General features: G+C 40.2%; 3 protein-coding genes and 1 pseudogene across 3 annotated transcripts; 3 read left to right on the plus strand and 1 right to left on the minus strand.

The window, feature by feature from the left end:
* Positions 1–2,266: 2,266 nt before the first annotated feature.
* LOC133785601 (uncharacterized) lies at positions 2,267–4,558 on the plus strand. Its single transcript, XM_062224820.1, has one exon. It carries the CDS (start codon positions 2,267–2,269, stop codon positions 4,556–4,558), a length of 2,292 nt encoding a protein of 763 aa, XP_062080804.1.
* A 192-nt stretch (positions 4,559–4,750) lies between these two features.
* LOC133785602 (uncharacterized) lies at positions 4,751–8,174 on the plus strand. The gene is made up of 3 exons (XM_062224821.1): positions 4,751–7,114; positions 7,181–7,774; positions 8,094–8,174. The coding sequence occupies exons 1-3, from the start codon at positions 4,751–4,753 to the stop codon at positions 8,172–8,174; spliced, it is 3,039 nt and encodes a 1,012-aa protein (XP_062080805.1).
* A 6,582-nt stretch (positions 8,175–14,756) lies between these two features.
* Positions 14,757–15,732, plus strand: LOC133784267 (conserved oligomeric Golgi complex subunit 7-like). Its single transcript, XM_062223693.1, has 2 exons — positions 14,757–15,002; positions 15,158–15,732. Exons 1-2 carry the CDS (start codon positions 14,953–14,955, stop codon positions 15,573–15,575), a joined length of 468 nt encoding a protein of 155 aa, XP_062079677.1. The 5' UTR covers positions 14,757–14,952; the 3' UTR covers positions 15,576–15,732.
* An 868-nt stretch (positions 15,733–16,600) lies between these two features.
* On the minus strand, positions 16,601–18,435 carry LOC133785603 (microtubule-associated protein 70-5-like; annotated as a pseudogene).
* Positions 18,436–25,575: the final 7,140 nt, after the last annotated feature.

Raw genomic sequence — 25,575 nt, forward strand, 5'->3', positions numbered from 1 at the left:
TGAATATGTGATTAATAGAAAAAATTTAAATATAAAACTAAATATGTAATTAATACGAAAACTATTTTAATTTGTTACCATATTTGTTTGATTATAATTTTTTTTTTACTTTTAGTATAATAATTGAAGTGTAATAATATTATTTTTATTATTTATTAATAGTAATTATTTTTTTGTTGTAATCTTTATTTGATAAAATATTTTTTTCTTCAATGAATTTCTTTAACAAATATATTATAAATTAGAATAAAGTTATATGATTAATTATTTTAGTTTATAGAAATGACTAGAAATCTTAAATAAAAGTATATACTCTGTAACAAAAATTGCCTAACATTATAATGGTAAAAATGAGAAAAAAGAGAATAAAATAAAGGTGAAGGAGTAAAGATAGGAAAGAGAAAAAGTAGTAGGAAAAAAGAGAAAGAAAGTAGTAATAGGTTGAAAATGTGAAATTTTTGTTTTCTAAATCCTTCAATAAGTTGGAGTTTGTTTTTGTTTTCTAAATCCTTCGATAAGTTGGAGTTTATTTTTAGAATGAGTTTTCAAAAATGATGAATCAATCAAGTTTTGTATATAGGTTTTACAGGTTTTAAATTTTAAAAACATAAAATCTTATTTGAATCTTATACCAATCAGACTTTTAATTTTTAAATTTGTTTAGATTTGGTGTAATGCCCAGTATGAATTTTTTTAAATTTTTGTTATTTTTTTAATTGTTTAAATAAATATTTTTATGATAAAGTCATGTTTGATATTAAAATAATATAAGAGATATTTTTTTAACAAATATCGTATATGGGATCGCTTAAACAGATCTTTTTAGTGTTTTAGACTTAAATAAATAAAGATTTATATTTATTTATTTTAGTGTATAGTATTCAGCGTTTTATTTTAGTGGGAGGCCTTAGAAAAATATTTATTTGACTATTATGAAGAGTTAAAACAATACCATAGGCTATGCTTTTACGTGGCTTAGAATAATACCATAAAATATGCTTTTATGTGATAGAGACATACATTATCTTTTTTGTGTATAGTTTTCGCCTTGATGATTATATAGGGAGAATTTAGACCATTTTAATCTTATTTAGCTACTAAGTAATGTTAATGCCTTAAGTGGAGAATAATGGGTGGTTACTGAGTTGGTTATGGGAAGTTATTGGAGGTTAATGATGATTAAAAGTTTAATTGAGAATTAAACACAAAATTAGAGCACATTGAGAGAGGTGGTTCGGCCTAGAGCTTTTTGGAAGGAATTATTGGGTTTATAAAATAAAAAAGCAACTAGTGTATAAAGAGGAGAAAATGTGTGTAATTTTCGCTCTCTTGGAAGCTCCTCTCTCTCTCTCTCTCTCTCTCTCTCTCTAAGTGAGTGGTTATGTCGTGTAGAGTTCGAAGTATACCAATCTTGGTGTTTTATCGTCGATAACCATGAATGATGATGACCTAATTGCTCTATGTAATGCTCTAGAGATTGACGAAGATGATGAAGACATCATCCTAGTTGATCTGAATGCCTCGATCATCAAAAAAGGGGTGGATAGTGTGGTTGAAATCGCTAGAGGGATGTGTTCTATCGACCTGTATGATACCACACGAATAAGTAGTTCATGCATCTAATATATTTTGGAAACTAAAAGGACCTTTCGAGGTTGAATCTCTAAAGGCTAATACTTTCTTATTTCGTTTTACAATGGAAATAGACAAGACACGTGTCCTTGTGGGAGGGCCATGGATTTTGGAAAACTCTCTGTTGGGCCCAAAATGTTCGGCCCGAAAACACTTACCTCATTTATCAAATATTCAAAACGAAGCGTTTATACAAAGGGATGATCCGAAGGCAGAAGTTGTAGGTCAGAGGCAATCCGCGCCTCTGACCTCTGAGCGAGACATTTTAAAAGTTGGTATTTTTGGAGGGAAATTTAGTTATTCTTCTTCCTCCTTTTCAGGGTTCGCTTGAACCAACTAACTGTTTTGTATATTTCATCCTATAAATATGAGATTTTGAGAGGAGAAATGGGATCGAACTTTGAACTGACTTAAGCATCGGAGTCTCTTTCTTGCAGGAAATCCCGATGAGTCAAAGGCAGATTTCATCACCGGAGAAGAAGCAAGTCGCCAAACGTTGTCGGGTCTTTACTTCCATATATAGAAAGACAAATTGTTGCCCCAACAATTGGCGCCGTCTGTGGGAATCGATAAACGTATCGGCCTTAGCCACGTCGTCGAACCAAGAAATCAATCCACTGCGAACCCAGAAGTTATGCCACCCAAAGGCAACGGAGTTTCGGGCCCAGTTGCACAAAGTGTCCCTCCGACGGACATGAGCGACCAGATCGAAAGAATGTGTCGTCTATTGGAGGCAAGCCAGCAGCGGTCCGACGAGGCAATCAAGACATTAACCGAAGCCCAAGCTAGGCTCGAAGTAGAGATTGCTGAGCTGCGCAGGTCCGCTGACATAACTCGCAACACCCAAGCCCACGAGAATCTTGATTCTAACAGATCTGACGTTCTAGTCGACCGTGTTAATTCCCCACCTCACAACATGAACCCGGGTAACGGGCAATCCCAAGCCATCCCCCCATCCTCTGGGACCGACGGGCGACAAGCCCCAACCTCTGGCACGCAAGGGCGGGCCGAAGCAGAACCCACTGGACCCGCTCAGCCAACAACCGACGTCCGGCCTCAACACACCGTACCTCAAGTCACACACGATTCTCCCTCTGAAGGTCGCGTTCCCTCAATCTGTTTCTTGGACAGTTGGAAAGAAGACATGATGAGGGAAATGATGCAGAAGTTCTCAGATGGGCGATCCGCCTACGCCACCGAACATTTGGATCTTGTATCAAGAACCACTGAAAAATCGCCTTTCTCGGAATGGATTCTGAATGAGCCAAAGCCTCGAGACTTCATCATCCCTTCCCTGCCTGCATTCAATGGAAAGGGAGACCCGCTAAACCATCTATTTCAATTTCAACAAAAGATGGCGTTAGAAGCTAATAACGAAGCCATACAATGCAAAGTCTTTTCAACAACTTTCTCCGGGCCGGCTCTATTATGGTTCCGACAATTAAAGGCCGAATCACTCAACAGTTTTAGTGATCTCCGACGGTCCTTCTTACAGCAATACAGCGCGAACCGAGAGGCTCCCAGAACAATGGCCGATCTCTATCGAATTGAACAAGGGGAGAATGAACATCCAAAGGCATACTTACAGCGTTTCATTGACCTTGTGCATCAAATCCACGACGTCGACCCGCTCACCGCAGCAAATCTCTTCGTCAAAAGCTTGCAGGTGGGGTCACTCTTGCATGAGAATCTCACTATGACACCACCATACGACATGGCAGACGTGCAGACCCGAGCTGAGGGCGTCTTCAGGGTATTAGAATTTCGAGAGCGCGCACAGAAGAAGACTGCACTCATCTCTGCTCCCCCAGCAAATAATCCTCTACCACCTGCCAGGGATGACAAGAGGAAGCGGAACCAAACAGATCATACAAAGGAAGGAAAAAGGCCAAGACAGGATCAACAGCCATCGCGGTACCCATCCTTCGAATACACCGTCCCGCAAGAAGTCATTTATGAAGAAAATAAAGATAGGCCTATCTGGCGAGAGCCCTACAAAATTAACACTCCATCGGACAGAAGGGATAAAAGCAGATACTGTCTCTTCCACAAAGATCACGGTCATACGATCGCTGAATGCCACAATCTGAACAATCAGATCCAAGCCCTCATGAGGAGTGGGCGGCTTACCCAATACATCAAGGAGACAGGCAGACCAGGCGCCTCGTGGCAGAACACAGCTTCTGCCCCCACTACGCAGGCGTCAGACCCCGTACACACAGCCTCTGACAGCACCCTGGAGCCTCTTAAACAAGTCCCTATGATCCACGGGATCGTAGAACCCACCGATAATCAAGAGCACGCGACTAAAATCCATAAGAGGATGGAAGAACGAGTGAAGCGGTACAAATCATTAGGCCACGTGGTCAATCTCGTCACTTCAGAAGAAAGAAGCTACACAGCCTCTGCTATCACCTTCACTGACGAAGACCTGAAGGGCGTCCACCTGCCTCATGACGATCCACTCGTCATTTCCTTACAAGTTGACCACTGCCAGCTGGGCAGAGTTCTGATCGATGGGGGCAGTGGGGTCGAAATCCTCTTCTGGGAAGCCTTCCAGAAAATGGGACTGGAGGAGAATCAGATCCGACCCTCCACCATGCCCATTTTGGGATTCAATAGCCGCAGAGTCTATCCGAAGGGCGTCGTTCGATTAACTGTGGTAGCTGCAGAACGCGCCCTGCCAGTAGATTTCCTCATTATAGACTCCACCACGAGCTACAACGCCATCATGAGGAGAGGTTGGATCCACTGGATGCAGGGGGTAGTATCCACTCTACATCAGGTGATGCGGTGTCAATCACTCAACGGCCGATACACCGTCGACATCAAAGGCTGCCAGAAGCAGGCCAAAAAGTGCTTCCTTACCTTAAAAGAAATAAATAGCTCTGCCTCTGCCTCCCATGAAGACTCTCCTGACAAATAGCAATTACAGCAGTACCTACCAGCGTGCCTAAAAGGAATCAATCTAGAAGAAGACCAAGAAAAACCCCAAGTTACACTAGATACCTTAGAACAAGTGGGTCTAGACGACGCTGACCCTTCAAAAACGGTCCTGGTAAGTACCAAGCTCTCTGAAGATGAAAGGCAGACCCTCGTACGATTTCTCCAAACCAGAATGAGAACTTTTGCCTGGACACCACACGACATACCCGGAATAGACCCTTCTGTCATGAGCCACAGCTTGAATATCTCCAACTACTTCCCACCCGTCAAACAGAAGCAAAGGAGATTCGCTCCAGAGGTGAATCAAGTCATACAAGAGGAGGTCCAACGGCTCCTGAGCACGGGGGCAATCGAAGAATGTTTATACCCCAGTTGGCTTGCCAACCCCGTCGTGGTCCCAAAGAAGAATGGGAAAAAGAGAGTATGCGTAGACTACACAAATCTAAACAAATCATGTCCCAAAGATAGCTACCCTCTACCAAAGATCGATCAGATGATAGACGCCACGACAGGATATGAAAGGATGAGCTTCCTCGACGCCTACTCTGGATACAATCAGATCCCCATGAAATCAGAGGATAGGATTCATACAGCTTTCATAACAGAAGATGGTTTATATTGCTACAAAGTTATGCCCTTCGGTCTAAAGAATGCATGCGCGACATATCAGAGGTTGATGCACAAGCTGTTTTCCTCATTACTCGGGAGAAATATGGAGGTTTATATTGACGATATGGTCATCAAGTCCAAACAAAGCTCTTCACATATAGACGACTTGACGAAATGTTTCGACATCCTTGATACTTATAAAATGAAATTAAACCCCACAAAATGTGTCTTTGGGGTGTCCTCTGGACAGTTCTTGGGGTACATCGTCAGTCAGAGGGGCATCGAGGCGAATCCAACACAGATTGCGTCCCTCTCAGAAATTAAGGAACCCCGAACCATCCGTGACATACAGGCTCTGACCGGCAAAATAGTAACATTAACTCGATTCATATCACGAATGTCAGACCGCTGCCAACCCTTCTTACAGTGCATAAAGAAGTCTACCAACACCACCTGGGGACCAGAACAGCAAAAAGCATTGGACGAGTTGAAGACTTATTTGAGCTCTCCTCCTATATTGAGCTCTCCTATTGCTAATGAAGATTTATTCTTATATTTGTCTGTCTCACAATTCGCTGTAAGTTCCGTTCTTTTTCGAGAAGAGGCCAACCGTCAGAGGCCAGTGTTCTACTGCAGCAAGATGTTGTTAGATGCTGAAACCCGATACAGTATGATGGAAAAATTGGCACTCGCACTCCTCACGGCCAAAAAGAAGTTACGACAATACTTCGAAAGCCACACGATCATCGTATATACGGACTATCCATTAAAGCAGGTACTGAGTAAGCCCGACCTTTCGGGAAGATTATCTAAATGGGCCATTGAGCTTGGGACATACGATATTCAGTTTTCGCCACGAAAAGCTAAAAAGGGGCAGGTACTCGCTGACTTCCTGGTTGAAATTCAGTCATTCACACCTGACGCCCTGCCAGAATTATTAGAATCAGAAGATCAATGGCTGTGGACAATGTACACTGACGGAGCATCCAATTCCCAAGGGGCTGGTATTGGCGTCGTATTAGAAGCTCCCTCAGGACTCAAAATCGAAGAAGCTATCCGTTTAGAGCAATCCGTAACGAATAATGAAGCAGAATATGAGGCACTAATCTATGGTTTGGAACTCGCACGAGAAATGGGAATCCAACGTCTGAACGTTAGAGGCAATTCGCAGCTTATGATAGAGCAAGTGGCTGGAAATTTCGATACCAAAGCACCCCATCTGGCTAGCCTTCTACAGAAGGTAACTGACTTACGATCGCATTTTCGCCAGTTTGAACTCATACTAGTACCCAGGGAGCAAAATCAGAAGGCCGACACCCTTGACAAATTAGCTTCTGCAGGAGGATGCACACGCCAGTCCTCCATATCCATAAGCCGATCAAGCAAAGATATGGAAGTCTATTCCACCTCATCAGAACCTGAATGCTGGATAGATCCGATCATCAAGTACTTGACCACCTCCGAGCTCCCACCTAATCCGAAAGATGCAAAACTACTGCGCCTTCGGGCACAACGCTATTCCATGATCCATGGGACGTTGTACCGAAAATCCTTCAATGGCCCATACCTACGATGTTTGCGCCCATCAGAAGCAAAAAAATTGTTAGAAGAAATACATGAGGGGACATGTGGAAATCACATAGGGGGACGGAGCTTGGCACACAAGGCACTTACAGCAGGGTATTACTGGCCATACATGATGACAGAAGCGCGGGATTATGCTAAAAAATGCGACAAATGCCAACGATTTGCACCCACCATCCATCAACCTACTCAAACCCCACACTCCATCGTTGCACCTTGGCCATTTGCAAAATGGGGTATGGATGTGGTAGGTGAACTACCTAAGGCTGCTGGAGGAAGATGGTATGCTCTTGTAGCCACTGACTACTTCACAAAATGGGTTGTGGCAGAGGCGTACGTCACGGTCAGCAAAACAGACACTATGTCCTTCATCTGGAAGCATATTATATGTCAATTTGGAATACCCTAGGAGATAGTCGTCGACAACGGCACTCCGTTCCAAAATGCAAAGGTACAAGAGCTATGCGACACGTACAAGATCAAGCTAAGCTTCGCCTCTGTCACTTACCCACAGGGCAATGGTCAAGTAGAGGCTTCCAACAAAGTCATCTTTGCCAACATTAAGAAGAATTTGGAAGACAAAAAAGGAGCATGGGTAGAAGAATTACCGAAAGTGTTATGGGCTTATAGAACAACAAAAAGATCCTCCACGGGGGAATCTCCCTACGCCATGGTTTACGGAACAGAAGCTATCATCCCAACAGAAGTTGGTCTGCCTACACTTCGGACAGAGATCGCATCTGACCCAACAACGAACACCATTCAATTACTGCACAACCTAGACCTTCTAGAAGAAACACGTACAATGGCACAATTGCGACTGGAAAATTATCAGAAGGTAGCAGAACGCTACTACAACAAAAGGGTCCACTTACGCACATTTCGAGAAGGAGATTGGGTTCTGCGTAAGGTCACAGGCAATAAAAAGAAGCTAGAGCCTAACTGGGAAGGGCCTTTCCAAATCATTAAAGTATTAGGCAAAGGGTCTTACACTCTAAAGAATGTACGTAGTGGGAAAATTGTACCCCGTACTTGGAATTCAATGTCTTTAAAGCAATATTATTGCTAATAGTTGTACTGTGCAATTCAAAAGTAATACAGCAACTTTCCATTTTTTCACATTCTTTTAAATTTCTCTTATGTACTCAATTCCTTGGCATTATTATCAACCATATTTCACCAAGTCAGACGCGTGACAATTAACTTTTTATTCAAAAGGGTTCCTCAATAATATCCTCACCTAACTTTGTAGCATTATTCACGTGTACTCAAACACCACCTACCACAATGGCTATAAATAAACAATCATCTAATGTTTGAAGTTGCCAACACCCCCTGGCAATACACCGTATGTCTTTGATCTCAAAACATACACCTACAATTCAATAAACAAAGAGCAATGATGAAGTATAGTATCACAACAGTTCGTGGCAACAAGGCCACTACACACAGTCTGCGTACAAGATCCTACCGCTTCTGCATGCACGTTTCACTGGGTTTTATACCGCATTCTAATCTGACTTGACTAAGCTCACAGGAAACTACGGCCAGCCATTTTGCAGTCTAATCTGCCCTGACTACACTGATCTGGCCGTCCAATGGAGGTGCACTGCAAACCCTACCCTCTTACCCGCATAAGAGGACCACCTCCTGCAGTCTAATCTGCCCTGACTATCACAGCAGAACCATCTACTGTCATGCTTCGGATCCCCCACCGATGTACACCAACTAGTTTGGCAATCCAAGGCTGGGAGGAACTTTTCCCGCAGTCGCACCCATATCCTGCACAATGGGTGCCTCTGACAGGATGCGTGGCAACCCAAACGACCCCCACCACACTACACGGTATGGGTGCATTGGAAAGATACCTGCCTCACAACCCTCACCTCTTTGCATCTGCTTCGATGCCCTGCTCTACGCTTTGTCCTTCGCGTTCGGTCTGGATCACATCAACCCCTCTACCCTAATGGGAAAGTTTCCATCCCCGGGGGTCGAACCAGTCCCGAACAAGACCACTACAACAATTCCACGTGCGTAAGAAGGTTCGCCACCCAGCAATAATGGCAACATCGCAGGAGAAAGACACACCTATCACAGCAACTTAAATTGGCGGATGCTAAGTACGGGCACACATATTTACTCAATTCCTCTCTCAATATTTGTACAGTAACTTAAATTGACAGATGCTAAGCATGGAATCAAAAGGCAATGTATACTCAAAAATAGCAATAAATCAGAAGTTGTTATTTATAAGTTATATTACATTGACTGATTTTCACTCCTGATTTTATAATTGATCTATTTTCTTGCCCATAATTAATCACACTCAATACGACGCATGTGCTCTGTCATCGCACTCTCTAGCTTCGGATAACCTAACCCATAGCGTTCACATGATATATAGTACGGGATGCCACTTCTGATAAGCTCTTCCATCGCCCACGTTGAGTAAAGCCAATGTGGGTTGTCAAAGATTCTCCTCAAAAAGGGAACTTTCGTCCACTCACGGTGCTCACCTGCAACGACAATGTTGTCAGCCCCAACCCATCACCAAAACGCAAAGATGGATCAATCATACAACACCTAACTGGGCATCCTCTCCCACCATCTGTATAATCTTTCGCTGTATTTCGCACGCAAAGGCCTAAAGGATCTATGAAGCTTCTGATCCAAGTACATCATACGACATACACCTGTCATCACGCGTTCAATTAAGCCCTAAACGACAACAAACCCATACAGTACACACACCAAGACAACCAACAGGAAACAAAGTTCTACTTGTATTAACAATGTGTTCTATTACAATCAATTACAAACTAACGGCCTGAAGAGCCCAAAGAATTTATATACAGAAGTTAATGACAAAAGTTAACAAAACAAAAGTGAGTCGTTCATTCTACGGCACCTCTTTCACCCTCTGACTTGCCCTCTGCTACAGAGGCGGAACCTGATGCCTTTTGATCAGAAGCCACGTTGGCAACAGTATCTTCAACGGCTTCCCCGTTGGCATTATACATCGATCCCAGAGTATCCCCCCTCAGCTTCAACTTCTCCAGATGACACGGTGGATAAGAAATCTGCAAATCCCCGTCATACTCTCTTATCTTTACATCAACGTTCTTACAATACATCTCCAGTTTTGCCCATTTCTCCTCTGGGGTCTGCTTCTTATTAAGTAATGCCAAATCCAGATATTTGGCAGTATCTACCTCAGCCACTCTCGCAAGCTTGCGTTCGGTGATCTCTCGATCTCGAATACGCTGCCTAGTGGCTTCAACAGCTGCCCTCTGCAAAAACAAAAAATATCACGGAATCAACACACGTGTTTTATGGGCCCATTAATTTTCTAATGCATCAGTAACAAAAGAAGAGACACATACCTCTTTTGCTTCTTTCAACTTTTTCCCTAAAAGGAGTTCAGCCTCCAACTTCTGCTTCTTGGCCTCCGCTGCGCTGGCCTCAAGACTGTTCGCCCTTTGCTCCAGCTCTTTTTTCTCCTTCTCTAAGGTCTCCTTATCAGTCTGCAACGACACAATATCTTCTTCAAGGTCGCTCATCATACTGCTAAGCTTCTCCATGCGGGCTTCATGCTGAACGCAGAATTGGCTTTTCTCCATCCACTTATTGGTCATATCCACCAAGTCAGCTTTCAGTTTGTCTCGCTCTACTTCAAGCCCGACAGTGCTTACCAGCTTCTCCTCCATGGCAGCCACCCTCTTTTTCGCCTCTGCCAACTCTGTTTCTAACCTCTTGATGGCCTCCACCAGCACATCTCGATTCGCCTCAGCCATCTTTCTCCCTGACCGCTCCTCTTCTAATTTCGCCATCTGCTCTGCCAGTTTGGCTCCATTCTGCATAGCCGCCGCATACTCTCGCCTTGCAGCCGAAGCACATACATAGCTCTGTGACAAATCGATTATGCCCATTACAAATAACATTACACACATATAACGAAACACAAAAAGAGCCTAATTTTTTAATTAACTTACCATCCAGATATGGTCTGATACTTGCTGCAACAAATCGCCTTGACCACTTAAAGATCCGATTGCTTCCGTAGGTAGATGGGGTCTGCTTATACGTAGCATTTCCTCCATAACTTCGTTAGACGCAGAGGGGCCATATTTCGACATTACTCCTGTTCTGTCACTTGCTTCTCCCCCTGCAGATGCAGCCGCAGAAGCAACAGGGGCAACTGGCTTCTCACCTTCTGCTAACGTCGATACCATAATGCTATCAGACGCCAACGCAATTGTCCCCGTGCCAGAAGAATATGTCTTCAAAGGGCGTACAAACAAGCTATCATCCTCACCCAAATCACTGGGGAGGTACACTGGCGTTTGCACGGCAGAAGACGTGAGCTGCTCCAAGAAAGCGCTAGGAGATTCAAAAGTGTTAGTACCCTTCGGGGACACAGCAGTGACATCTCCTGGATGAAACTCAGAAGCGGTAGGTAGCAATGAAGAAACGTCAACACCAAGATTGTCAACACTTGTTACTTTGACAGCCCCTGATTCCTGGCCCCCAGGGATAGTTTCGGGGTCAACGACCTTACTTGCCTCAACTGGCAGAGGAATGGTATCTGCAGATTCAAAACCCTCCCCAAAGGCATCCTCTAGAAGCTTGTTTTTACGAGAGGCAGAGGAAGGGCGTCTCCCCTCTGAGCCACGTTTATGGCCAACGGCAGACCCTTCAGCTAAATCAGAAGCAGAGGTCAATGCCTCTGACAGCTTCGCGCAGATAGCGGGCGACTTCACCTCTAACGGTAAGCCATCCTGCACTCCATCTCCAGTCGCCTCTCCTGGTAATTTGGAAGGAGAAGAGGAAGCGCCCTCTACATGAGCCACCCCTTCTGAGCCCGCTGCCAAGAAAGATCCAATTGCAGGAGTAACAGAAGATGCCCCAGGTAAATGCCCAACAGGGGCAAATCCCCGTGGCTTTTTGCACAACGAGAGGGCCTGACCTGTTGGTAATTTACCGGGGGAAAGTTTGGGGATTGCTAGAGCAGATCCTTGAGGAGTGGGGGCAGAGCCTTTTAGGATCCGAAGCTTCGACAAAATGCACTTCTCGTCGTTCGAATCTTCGGAAGAGGACTCCTCACGCTCCTTTCTTTTTCCCAAGGCGTCTGTAGGCAAAGGCACTTGCTGAAGAGGCTTAATTTGCATAGCGTCAGAAGGCATGGACGACCGCCCTTGGATGCAAGAAGACCTGCGCGATAAGCCGGACTTGTCAGGGGAAGACTCTGTAGCCAGGCCAGAACCCTCCTTCTTTTTACCCTCTGGGACCCCTTGACGCTTGGCACACGCAGCGAAGGTTTCAGAGCACGCCCTTTCAAACTCGGCTTTCGTCAGTGACAGAGTTGAAGGAGTAGGAGGAGATTTATTCAGGAAAGCTCCCAGCTGCTTCGCGCATGCTGCAGTAATCTTGCCTAGGGTCATATCACCTTTCTGCGATCTAACCCGCACAGCTCCATGATCGACTCGATCCACGAAGCAAAGCCGAGTCATAATCTGCATACAGTAGGAGTTCAGTACACCCCTGATGCTAATGGCATTCTCCTTAGATTCATGAAGGAGCCCCTTCTCTGTCAGCTTGCTCTGTCGCTCAGAACTCATGCTGACCTGAGGCCAAGAAAAATCTGGTACGAAAAACCGAAGCAGCAGTACAGAAAGTTAAACTACTCGACAATCATCCAGATATGATTAATTCACATTAAAATTAATGAAAAACATGACTCACCTTTTATAAACACCCTGGCCAGAGGAAAAATTTCCTGAGGCAAGAACTCAGGGTACCATGCTCCTCCAACAGCAAAGAAATATTTATCCCAATTTCGATGGGAGCTATCGAAGTCGGTGAAGATTGTCCGATCCTTTTTGGGAGAGAGGTAGAAAGTTTTCCAAGGCTTTCCCTCTATCGCCTTGTTCATAGACTTGGTGAAGCATGCATAAATGTCGTCCGATTGAATATTGACATTCCTAAGGCTCCCTATCATTTGAGCCCCGACTATAGACTGGATGGCATTTGGGAGAAATTGTGAAATGTGAGCCCCGGAGTTTGAAATTATCTGAACAAGCAGAGCTGGGAGAGGGAAACGGAGCCATTCGATGTGTCTCAAGCTCATGACTATCTCAGTAGGCTTCACTACGTCCTTAAATCGCCATTCTCGAAGTTCGGCCCCCGAGAGCATCCTCACCGTGACATTATCTGGAATGTCGAACGATTTACGCATGCGTTCGAACGCATTTTTGTATCCATCACGATCCGTAGGGTCAGGAGATGAACGAGAAGACATTATCACACCGAATGAGATGATTGTCAAAGGTTTGAGCTGAAGAAAATCTCTAGGGTTTCTTTGAAGCTTCTCTCTGGAAGATGGAACAAAGTTTGGGAATCTGAATGAGAATTATTTTGAAACAGAAACTACTTAAATGAGAGGTGAAATTTTGAGCCAAACGTTTTACTCGATAATTGTGTACGCATTAAGTATAACTTGTCAGGTAATCAAATAATCATGTACCTACGGATTGCCTCGGTTTACGGAGAATGACGGCTTTAGCCGAACCTTTTGGTGTTGAAGAGTCGGCCCAAGATTCTAACAGATTAACATGCCACACTTGTCCGAAGCTTGGGCCAGGGGGCATCTGTTGGGCCCAAAATGTTCGACCCGAAAACACTTGCCTCATTTATCAAATATTCAAAACGGAGCATTTATACAAAGGGATGATCCAAAGGCAGAAGCTATAGGTCAGAGGCAATCCGCGCCTCTGACCTCTGAGCGAGACATTTTAAAAGTTGGTATTTTTGGAGGGAAATTTAGTTATTCTTCTTCCTCCTTTTCAGGTTCTGCTTGAACCAACTAACTGTTTTGTATATTTCATCCTATAAATATGAGATTTTGAGAGGAGAAATGGGATCGAACTTTGAACTGACTTAAGCATCGGAGTGTCTTTCTTGCAGGAAATCCCGACGAGTCAAAGGCAGATTTCATCACCGAAGAAGAAGCAAGTCGCCAAACGTTGTCGGGTCTTTACTTCCATATATAGAAAGACAAATTATTGCCCCAACACTCTCTCTTGGTATTAGAAAAACCTAAGGGTACTGGAGACTCACTACAACAATTTTGACTATATGTTACATTAAAATACAACATAAATGAAGAAGCGTTATTAATGTGTAAGTGAAAAAAAAAAAGGAGAATTAATTATTTTTTAACAAGTTGTGTATGTGTTAGGCACCAAATGAAAAAGAAATAAGGCGCCATGTGAAACTTTTGGTCTAATCCCTCATCTGCTCTCATTGAATCCCTAAACCCTAAACTACCCAAACCAGCTCCCTAAATCAGTGTCGCCTCCTCTTCCTCTCTCTTTCACTTAGTTTCCTCAGCCCTCTCTCTCTCATGCGAGTCACTGAAACGCACCATGACTGTGCCAGCTTCCCCGTCATTCTTTCTCTCTGATATCTCTCCCGCTGGACCTCTATTTTTCTGTGAGGTATTCTGTTTTTGTTTTTTTAGCATTTAGATTTCAATTAATATCATATAATCAATGTATATATATATTCAGTTTATTTGAGTCAAATGCCATTTCAATAGACACCAATTTCTCAGCCTAAAGAGAGAGAGAGAGAGCGAGAGAGGGAGTCGCACACAGAGATGGCGGGTCAGATTGTTAAAGCGAGGAGGGATGGAGGCATGCATGACGTGCCCTCTTTGTAATAAGCTCTTGAGCGAAGCTACTACCATCTCTCTCTGCCTCCACACGAGTATGTTCCTTCTCTCGACTCTTTCTCTCGTCAATTCTTCTTTTCTCTCAAGTTTTTCGATGATTTTTGTGATCTGGGTTTGCTTTGTTTTTGCGTTTTGTGTGTCTGGGTTCTTCATGTTTTTGTGATTTTTTTTATCTGGGTTTTCAGCTATTATGGAATTCATTTCCAATTTCTCGTCGAATCGTTGTGTTATTGATTTGCATTGCATGACCTGTTTGTTAATTTCAATTCCGTATGTGTAATTTTTCTTCTTTGCGTTTTGAGTTGCTCCTTTTCTGTTTTGGTGTGTGATTACTCTAATATGGAAATTTTAACGAGGTGAATGAGGCATTGATTGAGTTACACAACGTGACACAGACTTTTGCTAGAAATATTCAGCATTCCTTTTCAGATTCTAATCTTCGAGTTCTAATGGATACACTGAAGGCAGTGTACTCTCCCTTTGAATCATTTAAACAAAGGTAAGCAATCATAAACTTTTTTGCACTTCCACATTCTTCTAAAATATCTAGGTTTTTTTTATGAAAACTTTTTTCTGTTATTTTTTCTTCGTTATATACTAGATTCTGTAAATGCTATGTTCATTTTTTGATTAATGATTGAATATGTATATAAGGTATGGACAGATGGAGCGGGCCATCCTTTCTTCTGAAATTGCTGGGGTGGATCTCAGGGGAGCTGTTACTCGTGGTGTGGGTGCCCAGGGGATTGAACTCAGTGAAACAGTTCGCAGAATGGAGGAATCTATTCCCCATATCATTGTACTTCTTGAGGCAGCTGTAGAAAGGTGTATCAACTTTACTGGTGGTTCTGAGGCAGATGAACTAATTCTTGCTCTTGATGACATAATGTTACAATATATCTCTGCTTTACAAGAGACACTAAGATCATTAAGAGTGGTCTGTGGAGTAGATCATGATGGTGTTGGTTCAAAGAAAGAGATGGGATCAGACAAGAGAGATGGCAACACTGCACGAAAAGTTGAATTGATTTCAAATGAGGAGGAATGGTCCATTGTTCAAGGGGCTTTGTAGATCCTCACAGTTTCAGACTGTTTAACTAGTAGGTCCTCTGTTTTTGAAGCTTCCTTGAGAGCTACTCTTGCTAGATTAAGCACGACTTTGTCTCTGTCAGTATTTGGTTCAAGTGTGGACCAAAGCCCATCACATGTTGGTGATGACAGTAATGGAGAAGCATTTGTGGGTGGAAGGGCTGCCTTGGATGTGTCAGCAGTGCGGCTTGTTGACATTCCTGAGAAGGCCCGGAAGCTCTTTAACCTTTTAAGTCAGGTACATGATACCAATATTTCAATTTAAGAGGCATATTAGTTTTTAATGACTGAAAAAATATTTTGTCACATTCCTTGCTGGAACTTCTTGTGGGATAAGGAGATGATGCTCACAAGTTTTACCTTTTGTTATGCAGTCTAAAGATCCCAGGTTTCATGCACTTCTTTTGGCATCTCAAAGAGTCACAGCATTTGTTGACACAGTAAATGAACTTGTATATCTGAATTATTCATTAGTATGGAAATTTTCGAATCCGAATTATTCATTAGTATTTTTATTGTTTTCTGTTCTGTATATCTGATCTATTTAGTCTCTATTGATCTTGCTCCTCTTAGTATAGTATATTTATTTATAAGATAGATGTTTTTGATCTGAATGTGTTATACTCTCATGTTACTCGATGTTATGGTGAATATCTGGCCATTTAACTTGCAAGACTGAAGCTTTTTTAGTTGTTGCGTTATGAGCTTAGGCCTCCCACCAAGCAATTTAGTGCAGTTTTTGATCCCTTGAAGCACACCACAACACCCTCCCTTTTTCTTTCTCTCTGCCTCAGCCCTCAGGTGACAAGCAAGAACAAGGGCCCAGATGTGGTTCTCTTTTTTTCTCTATCTTCCTCTCCATGCGTGTCTCATTCTCAGGTGAAGTTTTATTTTTAGCTATATATATATATAACTAATTAACCTATGTATACATATGTTTGTTTGACTAATTAAACTTAGTTTTTTAACATAAATTTCAATGTTAAGGTCTACCGATTAAATGATGATGGAAAATGGGATGATCAAGGTTGGGCATGTCACTCTTGACAATTTGGAGGTTTGTTCTTTTCCTTGATCCATTCTTATGCACATTTAGTGTTACAAAATTGTACAAACCCTTTCAAATAGAGTTTTTTGGTGGTTGCTATATATTGTTTGTATTACGACCAAATGTGAATATCATTTAGTCATTATTACACAATGAAGAGAAGAGCTTGGTATTTTTTTTTTTTGTGATGGCATTACTTTTGCATTTTGTTAGTGCATATGGAATTTTTTGAAAGCAAGAAGGTATTTTTTGAAAACATCTTTGGTGCATTTTGCTACTGGTTTAATGGCTTAGAATCTGCTGTGATGTTATAAATACCTGGCAGATCTCAATCTGTCTCCTCAACTCAAAGTTCTAGTTTTGAACCTCTTCAACTATCAAAGCTCTTTCTAGCCATGACCTGTCAAAAAAGTAAGGGCTTGAATTCTAGCCATGACCTGTCAAAATGCAAACGCCTCCATTAGTCTTATTTGAAGTACACTCATAATATTTGAAAATATCTAATGAAAGACCATAACTCACCTTGTGCTCAAGAATATTTTCAGTGACAGACTTTTTCGTCCATTTTTTCAACCTCGTTCTTGAGCTGGAAAGGAAATAACAACACAAAAAAACTAACTTCAGACACAATTTAAGTGTTAGAATACTGAATTTATTGTATGTGAAACTCAAGTGAATATAGTAGGCTGTTAGAAATTTCTTCGGTACCTCTTCTACTGCCTTATCTTTAAGAGTTTCAGTTGCTCTCAGTGACTTGATTTCACTGTGAGCAACCCCCAACTCCCTTTCCTTTTCTGCAAAATGATGGAAAAAAAATAGTATCACTATAAATTCCTCTCGGTTTACTTACAGGATTATATGAACTCATGATTAACTTGTTAAAATAATAAAATACAAATATACTGATAATACATATTGATATACATTACTGTATTCTCTTAATGGCAGCAAGTTGTTTGACAACTTTGATTTTATTTGCACTGTATTCTCTTTTCTTATTTATAGCTTTGGTAAGTTATAGTTTATATGATAGTTATGGGATTGGCTTTGCATTCACTTGTTATATTATTTATTTATTTTAGTTTTCATCTTGCAGTTGTTCCCAAGCTTTGTTTGAATCTTCATTTTGTTTTCTATTATGCTTATTTATATTTGGATTTCTGAATTCTGTTTTGTTCATGTTGATTATAGTAATGATTTGGATTCACACAACCGTAGTTGCTGATATATTAATTAAGATGTGGATTCCCTTGTAATTCTTTTTGGAATTAAGATATGGATGAATATGAATCATATGGCCTTTATAGAATAATGCATTTGATAATGTTTTTCCGATTTTTCTCAAGCTCCCTTTGGTATATTACTTAATTCTGTAGTAGGATATGATCTTATTCTTAATAGTGCCTACCCTAAAGAGAGAAGCTTTTTCACTAACCTCATGAAGACACGCTCTAGAGTGGAGCTCATTCTCCGCCTCACGAAGTCACGCTCCAGAGTGGAGCTTCTCTGCCTCACGAAGTCACGCTCCAGAGTGGAGCTTCTCTGCCTCACGAGTTCTTTCTCTGCCTCAAGAAGTCACACCTCACGAAGTCACGCCTTCCAGAGATCTATCTCTGCCTCACACCCACTATCTCAGGTTCGTTTCTCTCCTCGGCTTACATCTTTTTTAAGGAACGATGCCATATGATTCATCCCTGATAATACAAATTGTTGGCTGAATGTTGTAGTTGATTTTCTTACTTTTGCTCCTCTCCTTTTCTTTTTCATAGCTGTAGTTGATTTGATAAAAACCCATCTTTGATAGAAACTAGATTGATATACAATTTTACAATATTTTAAGTCAAGAGAAATAGCTATGAAGATTATAAGATATTGTTATGTTCAGTGGTTTAGCTTTAAACCAAAGTATTTTAAAAATTCTCATATACTTAGCCTTAAAAAATCAGCATCTTTTCAATTAGTTAACTACCCTCTTCAGGAATATGATATAACTGTTAGGAACGAGTTTCCTAATACGCAGCGGAAAGGTGGTGTGGTTGGCCCAGTGTACAACAAAAATTTTGTAACATATTTAAACTACCTTTAAATATGCGGATCCATTAATATACATACATTAATCATAAGCAAGATAGTGATAGAAATCATACCTCTTGAAGCCTATCAAGTGTCCTTGCTATCTTCTTGTATTTAGAACGATCTTCCTATCCAAGCCGCTCCACGTACTCACACCAAGATCTTCCAAAGCGTTCTCTACACCTCAAAAAATGTGTGGGCACTTAGAGAATGAAGGATAGTTTATTTGTGATTCTACTTGATGTACTCAACACATGAGATCAAGAGAATAGGCCTGAGAATGGGTTCTTTATTTTTAGGGAGAGAAAACTATCGTTCTATTTTCACATAGCGAAATTGTCAGAGTAGTCTCACTCTCTTTTCTTATCTTCTCTGAATAATTTTCTGATCAGTCATACTAAACAGAAAAAATTCAAAATTCAAAATTCAAAAATTAAATCTGTAACCATTTTACAATTTAATTTTTAATTAATTAATTATTCCATTAATGAAAAAATACGAAAAACCAATTTTTGAATTATCCATTAATTAATTAATTAAACAAATAAAATTGAAAATCCCATCCCTGAAAAAATACTGCTCTACACGCCACGCACAGTCTATGGACTGTGTGTGAACGTGTAGCTTCCTAATTTCTACTAGGGATATTAGTTTTTCAAATTTTATTTAATTATTTATTCAAATTTCTTTGTCAGATAAGATCTAACAACCTGATAGCTAATTCAAATTTGAATTCAAATTAACTATCTATTTAATTAATTATCAAATATAATTAATAATTTGAATAAATATTAATCTTTTAAATTCAAATCCAATTTGAACTTATCAGATTATTTTCTCCCACTCAAATAAAGATATTTAATTAATTCTACTAATTAATTAAATCCAAATTTTCGAAATTAAATATTTAATTTATTATAATTTCAAAAAATTATAATTAATTAATTATTTAATTAAATTTTGAAAATTAATTTAATTATTTAATATAATTTCGAAAATTATATAATAATTAAATATTAATTAATTTGGTTAACTACAACTAATTTGTAATTAATTAATTAATCATTATTATCATATAATTGCATATTTGGCCTGAAGAACAAATTTCTTCCTAAATATGTCTTTAAACTATTTTCCCTTCATATCAACTCTTACCTTGAACAGTGTTGATAGAGCCGCTATGGGGACCTATGGACCTATAATTCCAAGCTCCAATAAATATGAGATTATTAATTAAACTCTTTAATTAAATAATCTTAATTTATTAATCTCATGATTATTCCACTATAAATATGAGACTGCACTCTTGTAATTATAGACATTTCATTTACTAAGTACTTTATAATCATAAAGCGTCCATTGATTTAATCATTGCATACAACTTGACCCTCTAATAATGGTTCATAATTAATCGGGAATAAAATTACCGTTTTACCCTTTTAATTATCTCTTGTTTCCTTAAGTACCATTGACTCTACTAGTGAAGGTTAATTCATAACTAAATTATGAATTTGAGCTCAATAACCTTTCAGTCCCAAAAGTCAACCCTTAAGATAACCATCATTCAATCTCTTGCGAGAAGGTATAGATTCCATATTTGTATACTTTGTCCCCAGCCATCTATATTAATGAGTTCCCAAAACAAAAGTTTTTAGCCTGATCATTCTGACAGACCCTAACAAGTGAATCAAAGAACTCATATAACATAAACAGGAGTTCATAGTAACCTCAGAATTAAGATCTATTTGTATATGATCATCAGTTGATATATTTAATTAATACTTCGAAACAGTATTTAACTAAGTATTAATAAACATATCTGGTCCAGTTCTATATATCATCTAATATATAAAGCACCTCCACTAAAGTGTCCTACCACACTGGTGATCCGGATCTAGATCACATGTATTCATAATACTAGTGGACCGTACTTGCAGTAATTAATCTAAAGATTCCATAACTTTATTTTACTGCGAACTATTCAAGTTCATTTATCTCAAACACAATACTCTCGTACTAATACGTGTTTGAGATTACATTCATGAACTTAGGAATTTTCCTGATATTTACATAATATTATCATAGAATAATATAGTCCATAAAATATATGCATAACAAATTCAATTTATTTATTTATTTCATAAAAACAATGTCTACTACATATGCTTTCAAGGCACATCTCCAACAGCAACTAGGAAAGATCATTTTCCTTTGCCTTTTATTGATCAGATGTTGGATAGGTTGGTGGGACATAACTACTATTGTTTCTAGATGGGTACTCAGGCTATCATCAGATTGTAACTGCACCGGAGGATCAAGAGAAGACAATGTTTACATGTCCTTATGGGACTTTTGCTTTGAGAAGGATGCCATTCGGGTTATGTAATGCACCAGCCACATTTCAACGGTGTATGATGGCAATATTTTCTGACATGGTTGAGAAGGGGATTGAAATTTTTATGGATGATTTTTCAGTTTATGGGCCCTCTTTTGACACGTGTTTGACTAATTTGGAGCTGGTTTTGAGGAGGTGTGAAGAGTCGCATTTGGTGCTTAATTGGGAAAAGTGCCACTTTATGGTAAATTAAGCAATTGTATGGGGCACAAGATTTCTAAGAAAGGCATTGAAGTGGATAGGGCTAAGATTTCTACGATAGATAATTTGCCACCTCCGGTTTCAGTAAAAGGAGTAAGGAGTTTCTTAGGCCATGCGGGATTTTATAAGAGATTTATCAAAGATTTCTCCAAGGTCTCGAAGCCACTGTCCACTTTGTTAATGAATGGGGTTACGTTCGATTTTGATGAGAAGTGTCAACAAGCTTTTAGGATACTTACAGAGAAATTGATTTCGACACCTATAGTTGTTGCACCTCAATGGGATTTGCCATTTGAATTGATGTGTGACGCCAGTGATTTTGTGGTTGGGGCAGTGTTGGGACAAAGAGTTGACAAGGTATTCAGAAAGATTTATTATGCAAGTCGTACCTTGAATGATGCTCAAATAAATTACACAACTACAGAAAATGAGTTGTTGGCCATAGTGTTTGCTTGTGATAAATTTAGGCCATACTTGATTGGGAATAAGGTGGTTGTTTACACAGATCATTCTGCGATAAAGTATCTTATGACCAAGAAAGATTCCAAGCCTCATCTTATTCGGTGGATTTTGTTGTTACAAGAATTTGATGTGGAACTTAAAGATAAGAAAGGTTATGAGAATTTGGTGGCTAATCACTTGTCTAGATTGGAGGTTGATGAATATTCTCTTGACAAAGGAATTCAGATTAATGATGTTTTTCCTGATGAGCAGTTGTTTGAAGTGAGTGTTTGTAAAGATGTTCCATGGTTTGCAGACTATGTTAATTATTTGGCTGCAAAGGTTATACCTCCTAAGATGACAAGGCAACAACTAAAGAAATTTTATTCGGAGGCGAAGCATTATTATTGGGAGGAGCCTATTCTGTATAAACATTGCCCTGATCAAGTTATTAGGAGATGTGTGCCTGAAGAGGAGATGCTGTCAATCTTGACTCACTGTCATAGTTTACATTGCGACGATCATTTTGGAGGAACAAGAACAGCAGCAAAAGTTTTGCAAAGTGGGTTTTTGATAAGTATATTTTTGTATAAAGTTTACCTTTCTACTTATCAGATTTTGTGTTCATAAGTAGTGTGTTTGGGGATAGTTAGAATCGTTTTGTTAATTTGATTCATTTAATCTAAATTATTATTTTTAAGGATAATTGTATATTTTTGATGATTTTTGGTTGAATGATGATTTTGTAGGATTCTAACCATTGGAGTAAAGTGTTAAAGAGGAGAAAAATCGAGAAAAGAACAAAAGTACAGAAATCTGAAAGCTTGCCGCTATAGGGAAAAGTCCCTGCCGCTACGAGGGAAATCAGAAAGGTCCTTGCCGCTACAGAGAAAAGTCCCTGCCGCTACAAGAGAAACAGAGAGTCTCGTGCCGCGGCAAGGAAAGTTGCATACCGCGGCACGCAAAGCCCATATCGCATATCTGAAGCCTCGTGCCGCGGCAAGGAAATATGGCTTCCGCGGCACGCGTTAAAATTCAAATCCAAATTCGATTTTTCTTAATTTTTAGACGGGAAATAAAAGGGGGATTAGGTCATATTCGTGAAGGAATTTTTAGATACACGATTTTAGAGAGAGGAACACACAGAGAGCGGAGGAGAAGAAGGAGGATCGCATTCAACCTTTTCAATAGTTTTCTTCTTCTCTAAACTCTTTTATTCTTTGATTCTGGTTATGTTTTTAATCATGATTGTTGGCTAAGTTTCTTTTAGGTTAAGGGTTATTCAAAACCCAGACATGAATGTTTGATTTGAGATGTGAATATTGTTCTTGATTTCCATAATGCTAAATTGCTTCTATTCTTCTATGCCTATTGTATGAAATATTGTGATTCCTTGTTAGGGTGTACAACTAATTAGGGCTTGCATTATTTTACTGTCATCTTAGAATTTCTATTCACCTAATAGTTTAGGATTCTAAGTGTTTGTGATAAATTGCAATTGATGATGTGGTCAAAAACATTGTTGATTGTGATGAAGAATAGAACCTAGGTTAAATGAATTAAATGCTTCATTGATTTATTGCCTAGATTAACCTATCTCCACTGTTGTTAATGCTTTTACTAAATTAAATGAATCGTATGCTTAATAGGTTTGTTGTTTGGTAAAAATAATTAATTATTGAGCGCTTAGCCGTAATTGATTGTGATAGGGAGATTGAGATAATTGACTGCTTAAGCGTTATCTGTAGGGTTAATAGTTTAATTGGGAATCGGAATAATATTCATTATTGATATAATTGCATGACTGTCTGAGGTGGAGAATAATTCTTAACCATCTTTAAAATCGTTGTTAATCTCTTCTTGCTATCAATTGTTTTCTTAATTTTTGCTTTTACTTTTACTTTCCAAAACCCCCTTTCCAATTTAACTTTGTTAAGCTTTTGTGAATAATAAACTGAATATAGTTCCCTTGGGTTCGACCTCTATTTGCCGTTATACTAAATAATTGGTTTGAGAGTAAATAAAATATTTGTTAAATTTGGTACGCAATACGACACGCATCAAATTTTTGGCGCCGTTGCCGGGGAACTATTTTATTCTTTTTATTATTCATATTGGTTTACGCTTACTAACTTGATTTCTCTTGGCATCTCAGAGTTATATGTCTGGCGAAGACACTCAGAATAGGTTGGAGGCAATCAAACAGTATCTTGCTACTTCATCTTCTTCTCGGACTTCGCGGACTATTACTGATAATCCACTCTTTCAACGTCTTGCTCATCAAGTGGATCCTGTGAAAGTGCCCTTACCATCTCACGACTCAGATTCAGACGATTCTATTACATCTTACAGAGATATGGCACAAAATAGGACGTTGAAAGAGTTGGCTGCGCCAGATATTGATCAACAACCGCTTTGCATTCAATATGCACCTCTTGATGTGAATTTTGAGCTTAAGTCGGGCCTCATTCATCTATTGCCATCGTTCCATGGGCTGCCTGGTGAGGATCCGAATAATCATCTCAAGGAGTTCCATATTGTATGCTCCAGTATGAAGCCAGCCTCAGTGACAGAAGAACAAATAAAACTCCGAGCTTTTCCTTTCTCTCTAAAGGATTCAGCAAAGGAGTGGCTGTATTATCTCCCCCCTGGTACTGTGGAGACCTGGAACACTATGAAGACCTTGTTTTTGGAGCGGTATTTTCCAGCGTCTAAAGTGGGGAGTATAAGGAAAGAAATTTGTGGCATCAGGCAGGCTATGGGAGAATCACTCTACGATTACTGGGAGCGCTTTAAGCGGTTGTGTGCTAGTTGTCCTCACCATCAGATCAGTGAGCAACTATTGATTCAATATTTCTATGAGGGATTACTGCCGTTGGACAGAAGTATGATTGATGCAGCCAGTGGAGGGGCACTAGTGGACAAGACTCCTGCAGCAGCCAGGAGCTTGATTTCTAATATGGCAGCTAATTCCCAACAGTTTGGTATTCGCCAGGAGCATATGTCAACTTCAAGAAGGGTTAACGAGGTGCAAACTACTGTTGATAATCAACTTGGTCAACAGATAGCTCAACTGACTTCAGTGGTACAACAACTAGCTTTGGGCCAACAGGTGCGGCCATGTGGAATCTGTCAAGTAGTGGGGCACCCTACTGATACGTGCCCCACTCTAGTCGAGGGAGAAACTGAGGGTGTTAACGCTGTAGGAAATTTTCCTGGTCAATTACGTCATATGTATTATGAACCATTTTCACAAACCTATAATCCTGGCTGGCGTGATCATCCAAACCTTCGATATGGGAATCAACAACAACTAGCTCCACAACCAACAGCAGCAAGACCACCTGGTTTCACTACACAACAGAGGTCTCAAAATAATTATGCACCTAGACCATCACAACCACCGCAGGCTGCTCCACCACCAAATGCTAAACCTTCTACTGAGGATTTAATCAATGCTCTTGCCACAAATACTCTTCAATTTCAGCAAACCACCCAAGCTTCCATCAAGAGTTTGGAGAATCAGGTGGGACAATTAGCGGCATCATATAACCGGTTGGAGGCTCATCTGTCAAATAAATTGCCTTCACAACCTGAGATGAATCCCAAAGAGAATGCTAGTGCAGTAACTTTGCGTAGTGGGACGCAATATGATCCACCTAATCCTCCAGTGCCCAGTACATTGTCATCCAAGCCACAAGTTGATTGCTCAGTCAATGATGATGTTCCACCAAAGCCAACCACACCTACACAACTCAGGCCTAAGCCTACTATTGTCATTCCACCTCCATTCCCAAGCAGACTGAAAAAGACTAAAAAGGAAGA

Source organism: Humulus lupulus, chromosome 6 (genome assembly GCF_963169125.1).
Source record: "Humulus lupulus chromosome 6, drHumLupu1.1, whole genome shotgun sequence".
NCBI lineage: Eukaryota > Viridiplantae > Streptophyta > Magnoliopsida > Rosales > Cannabaceae > Humulus > Humulus lupulus.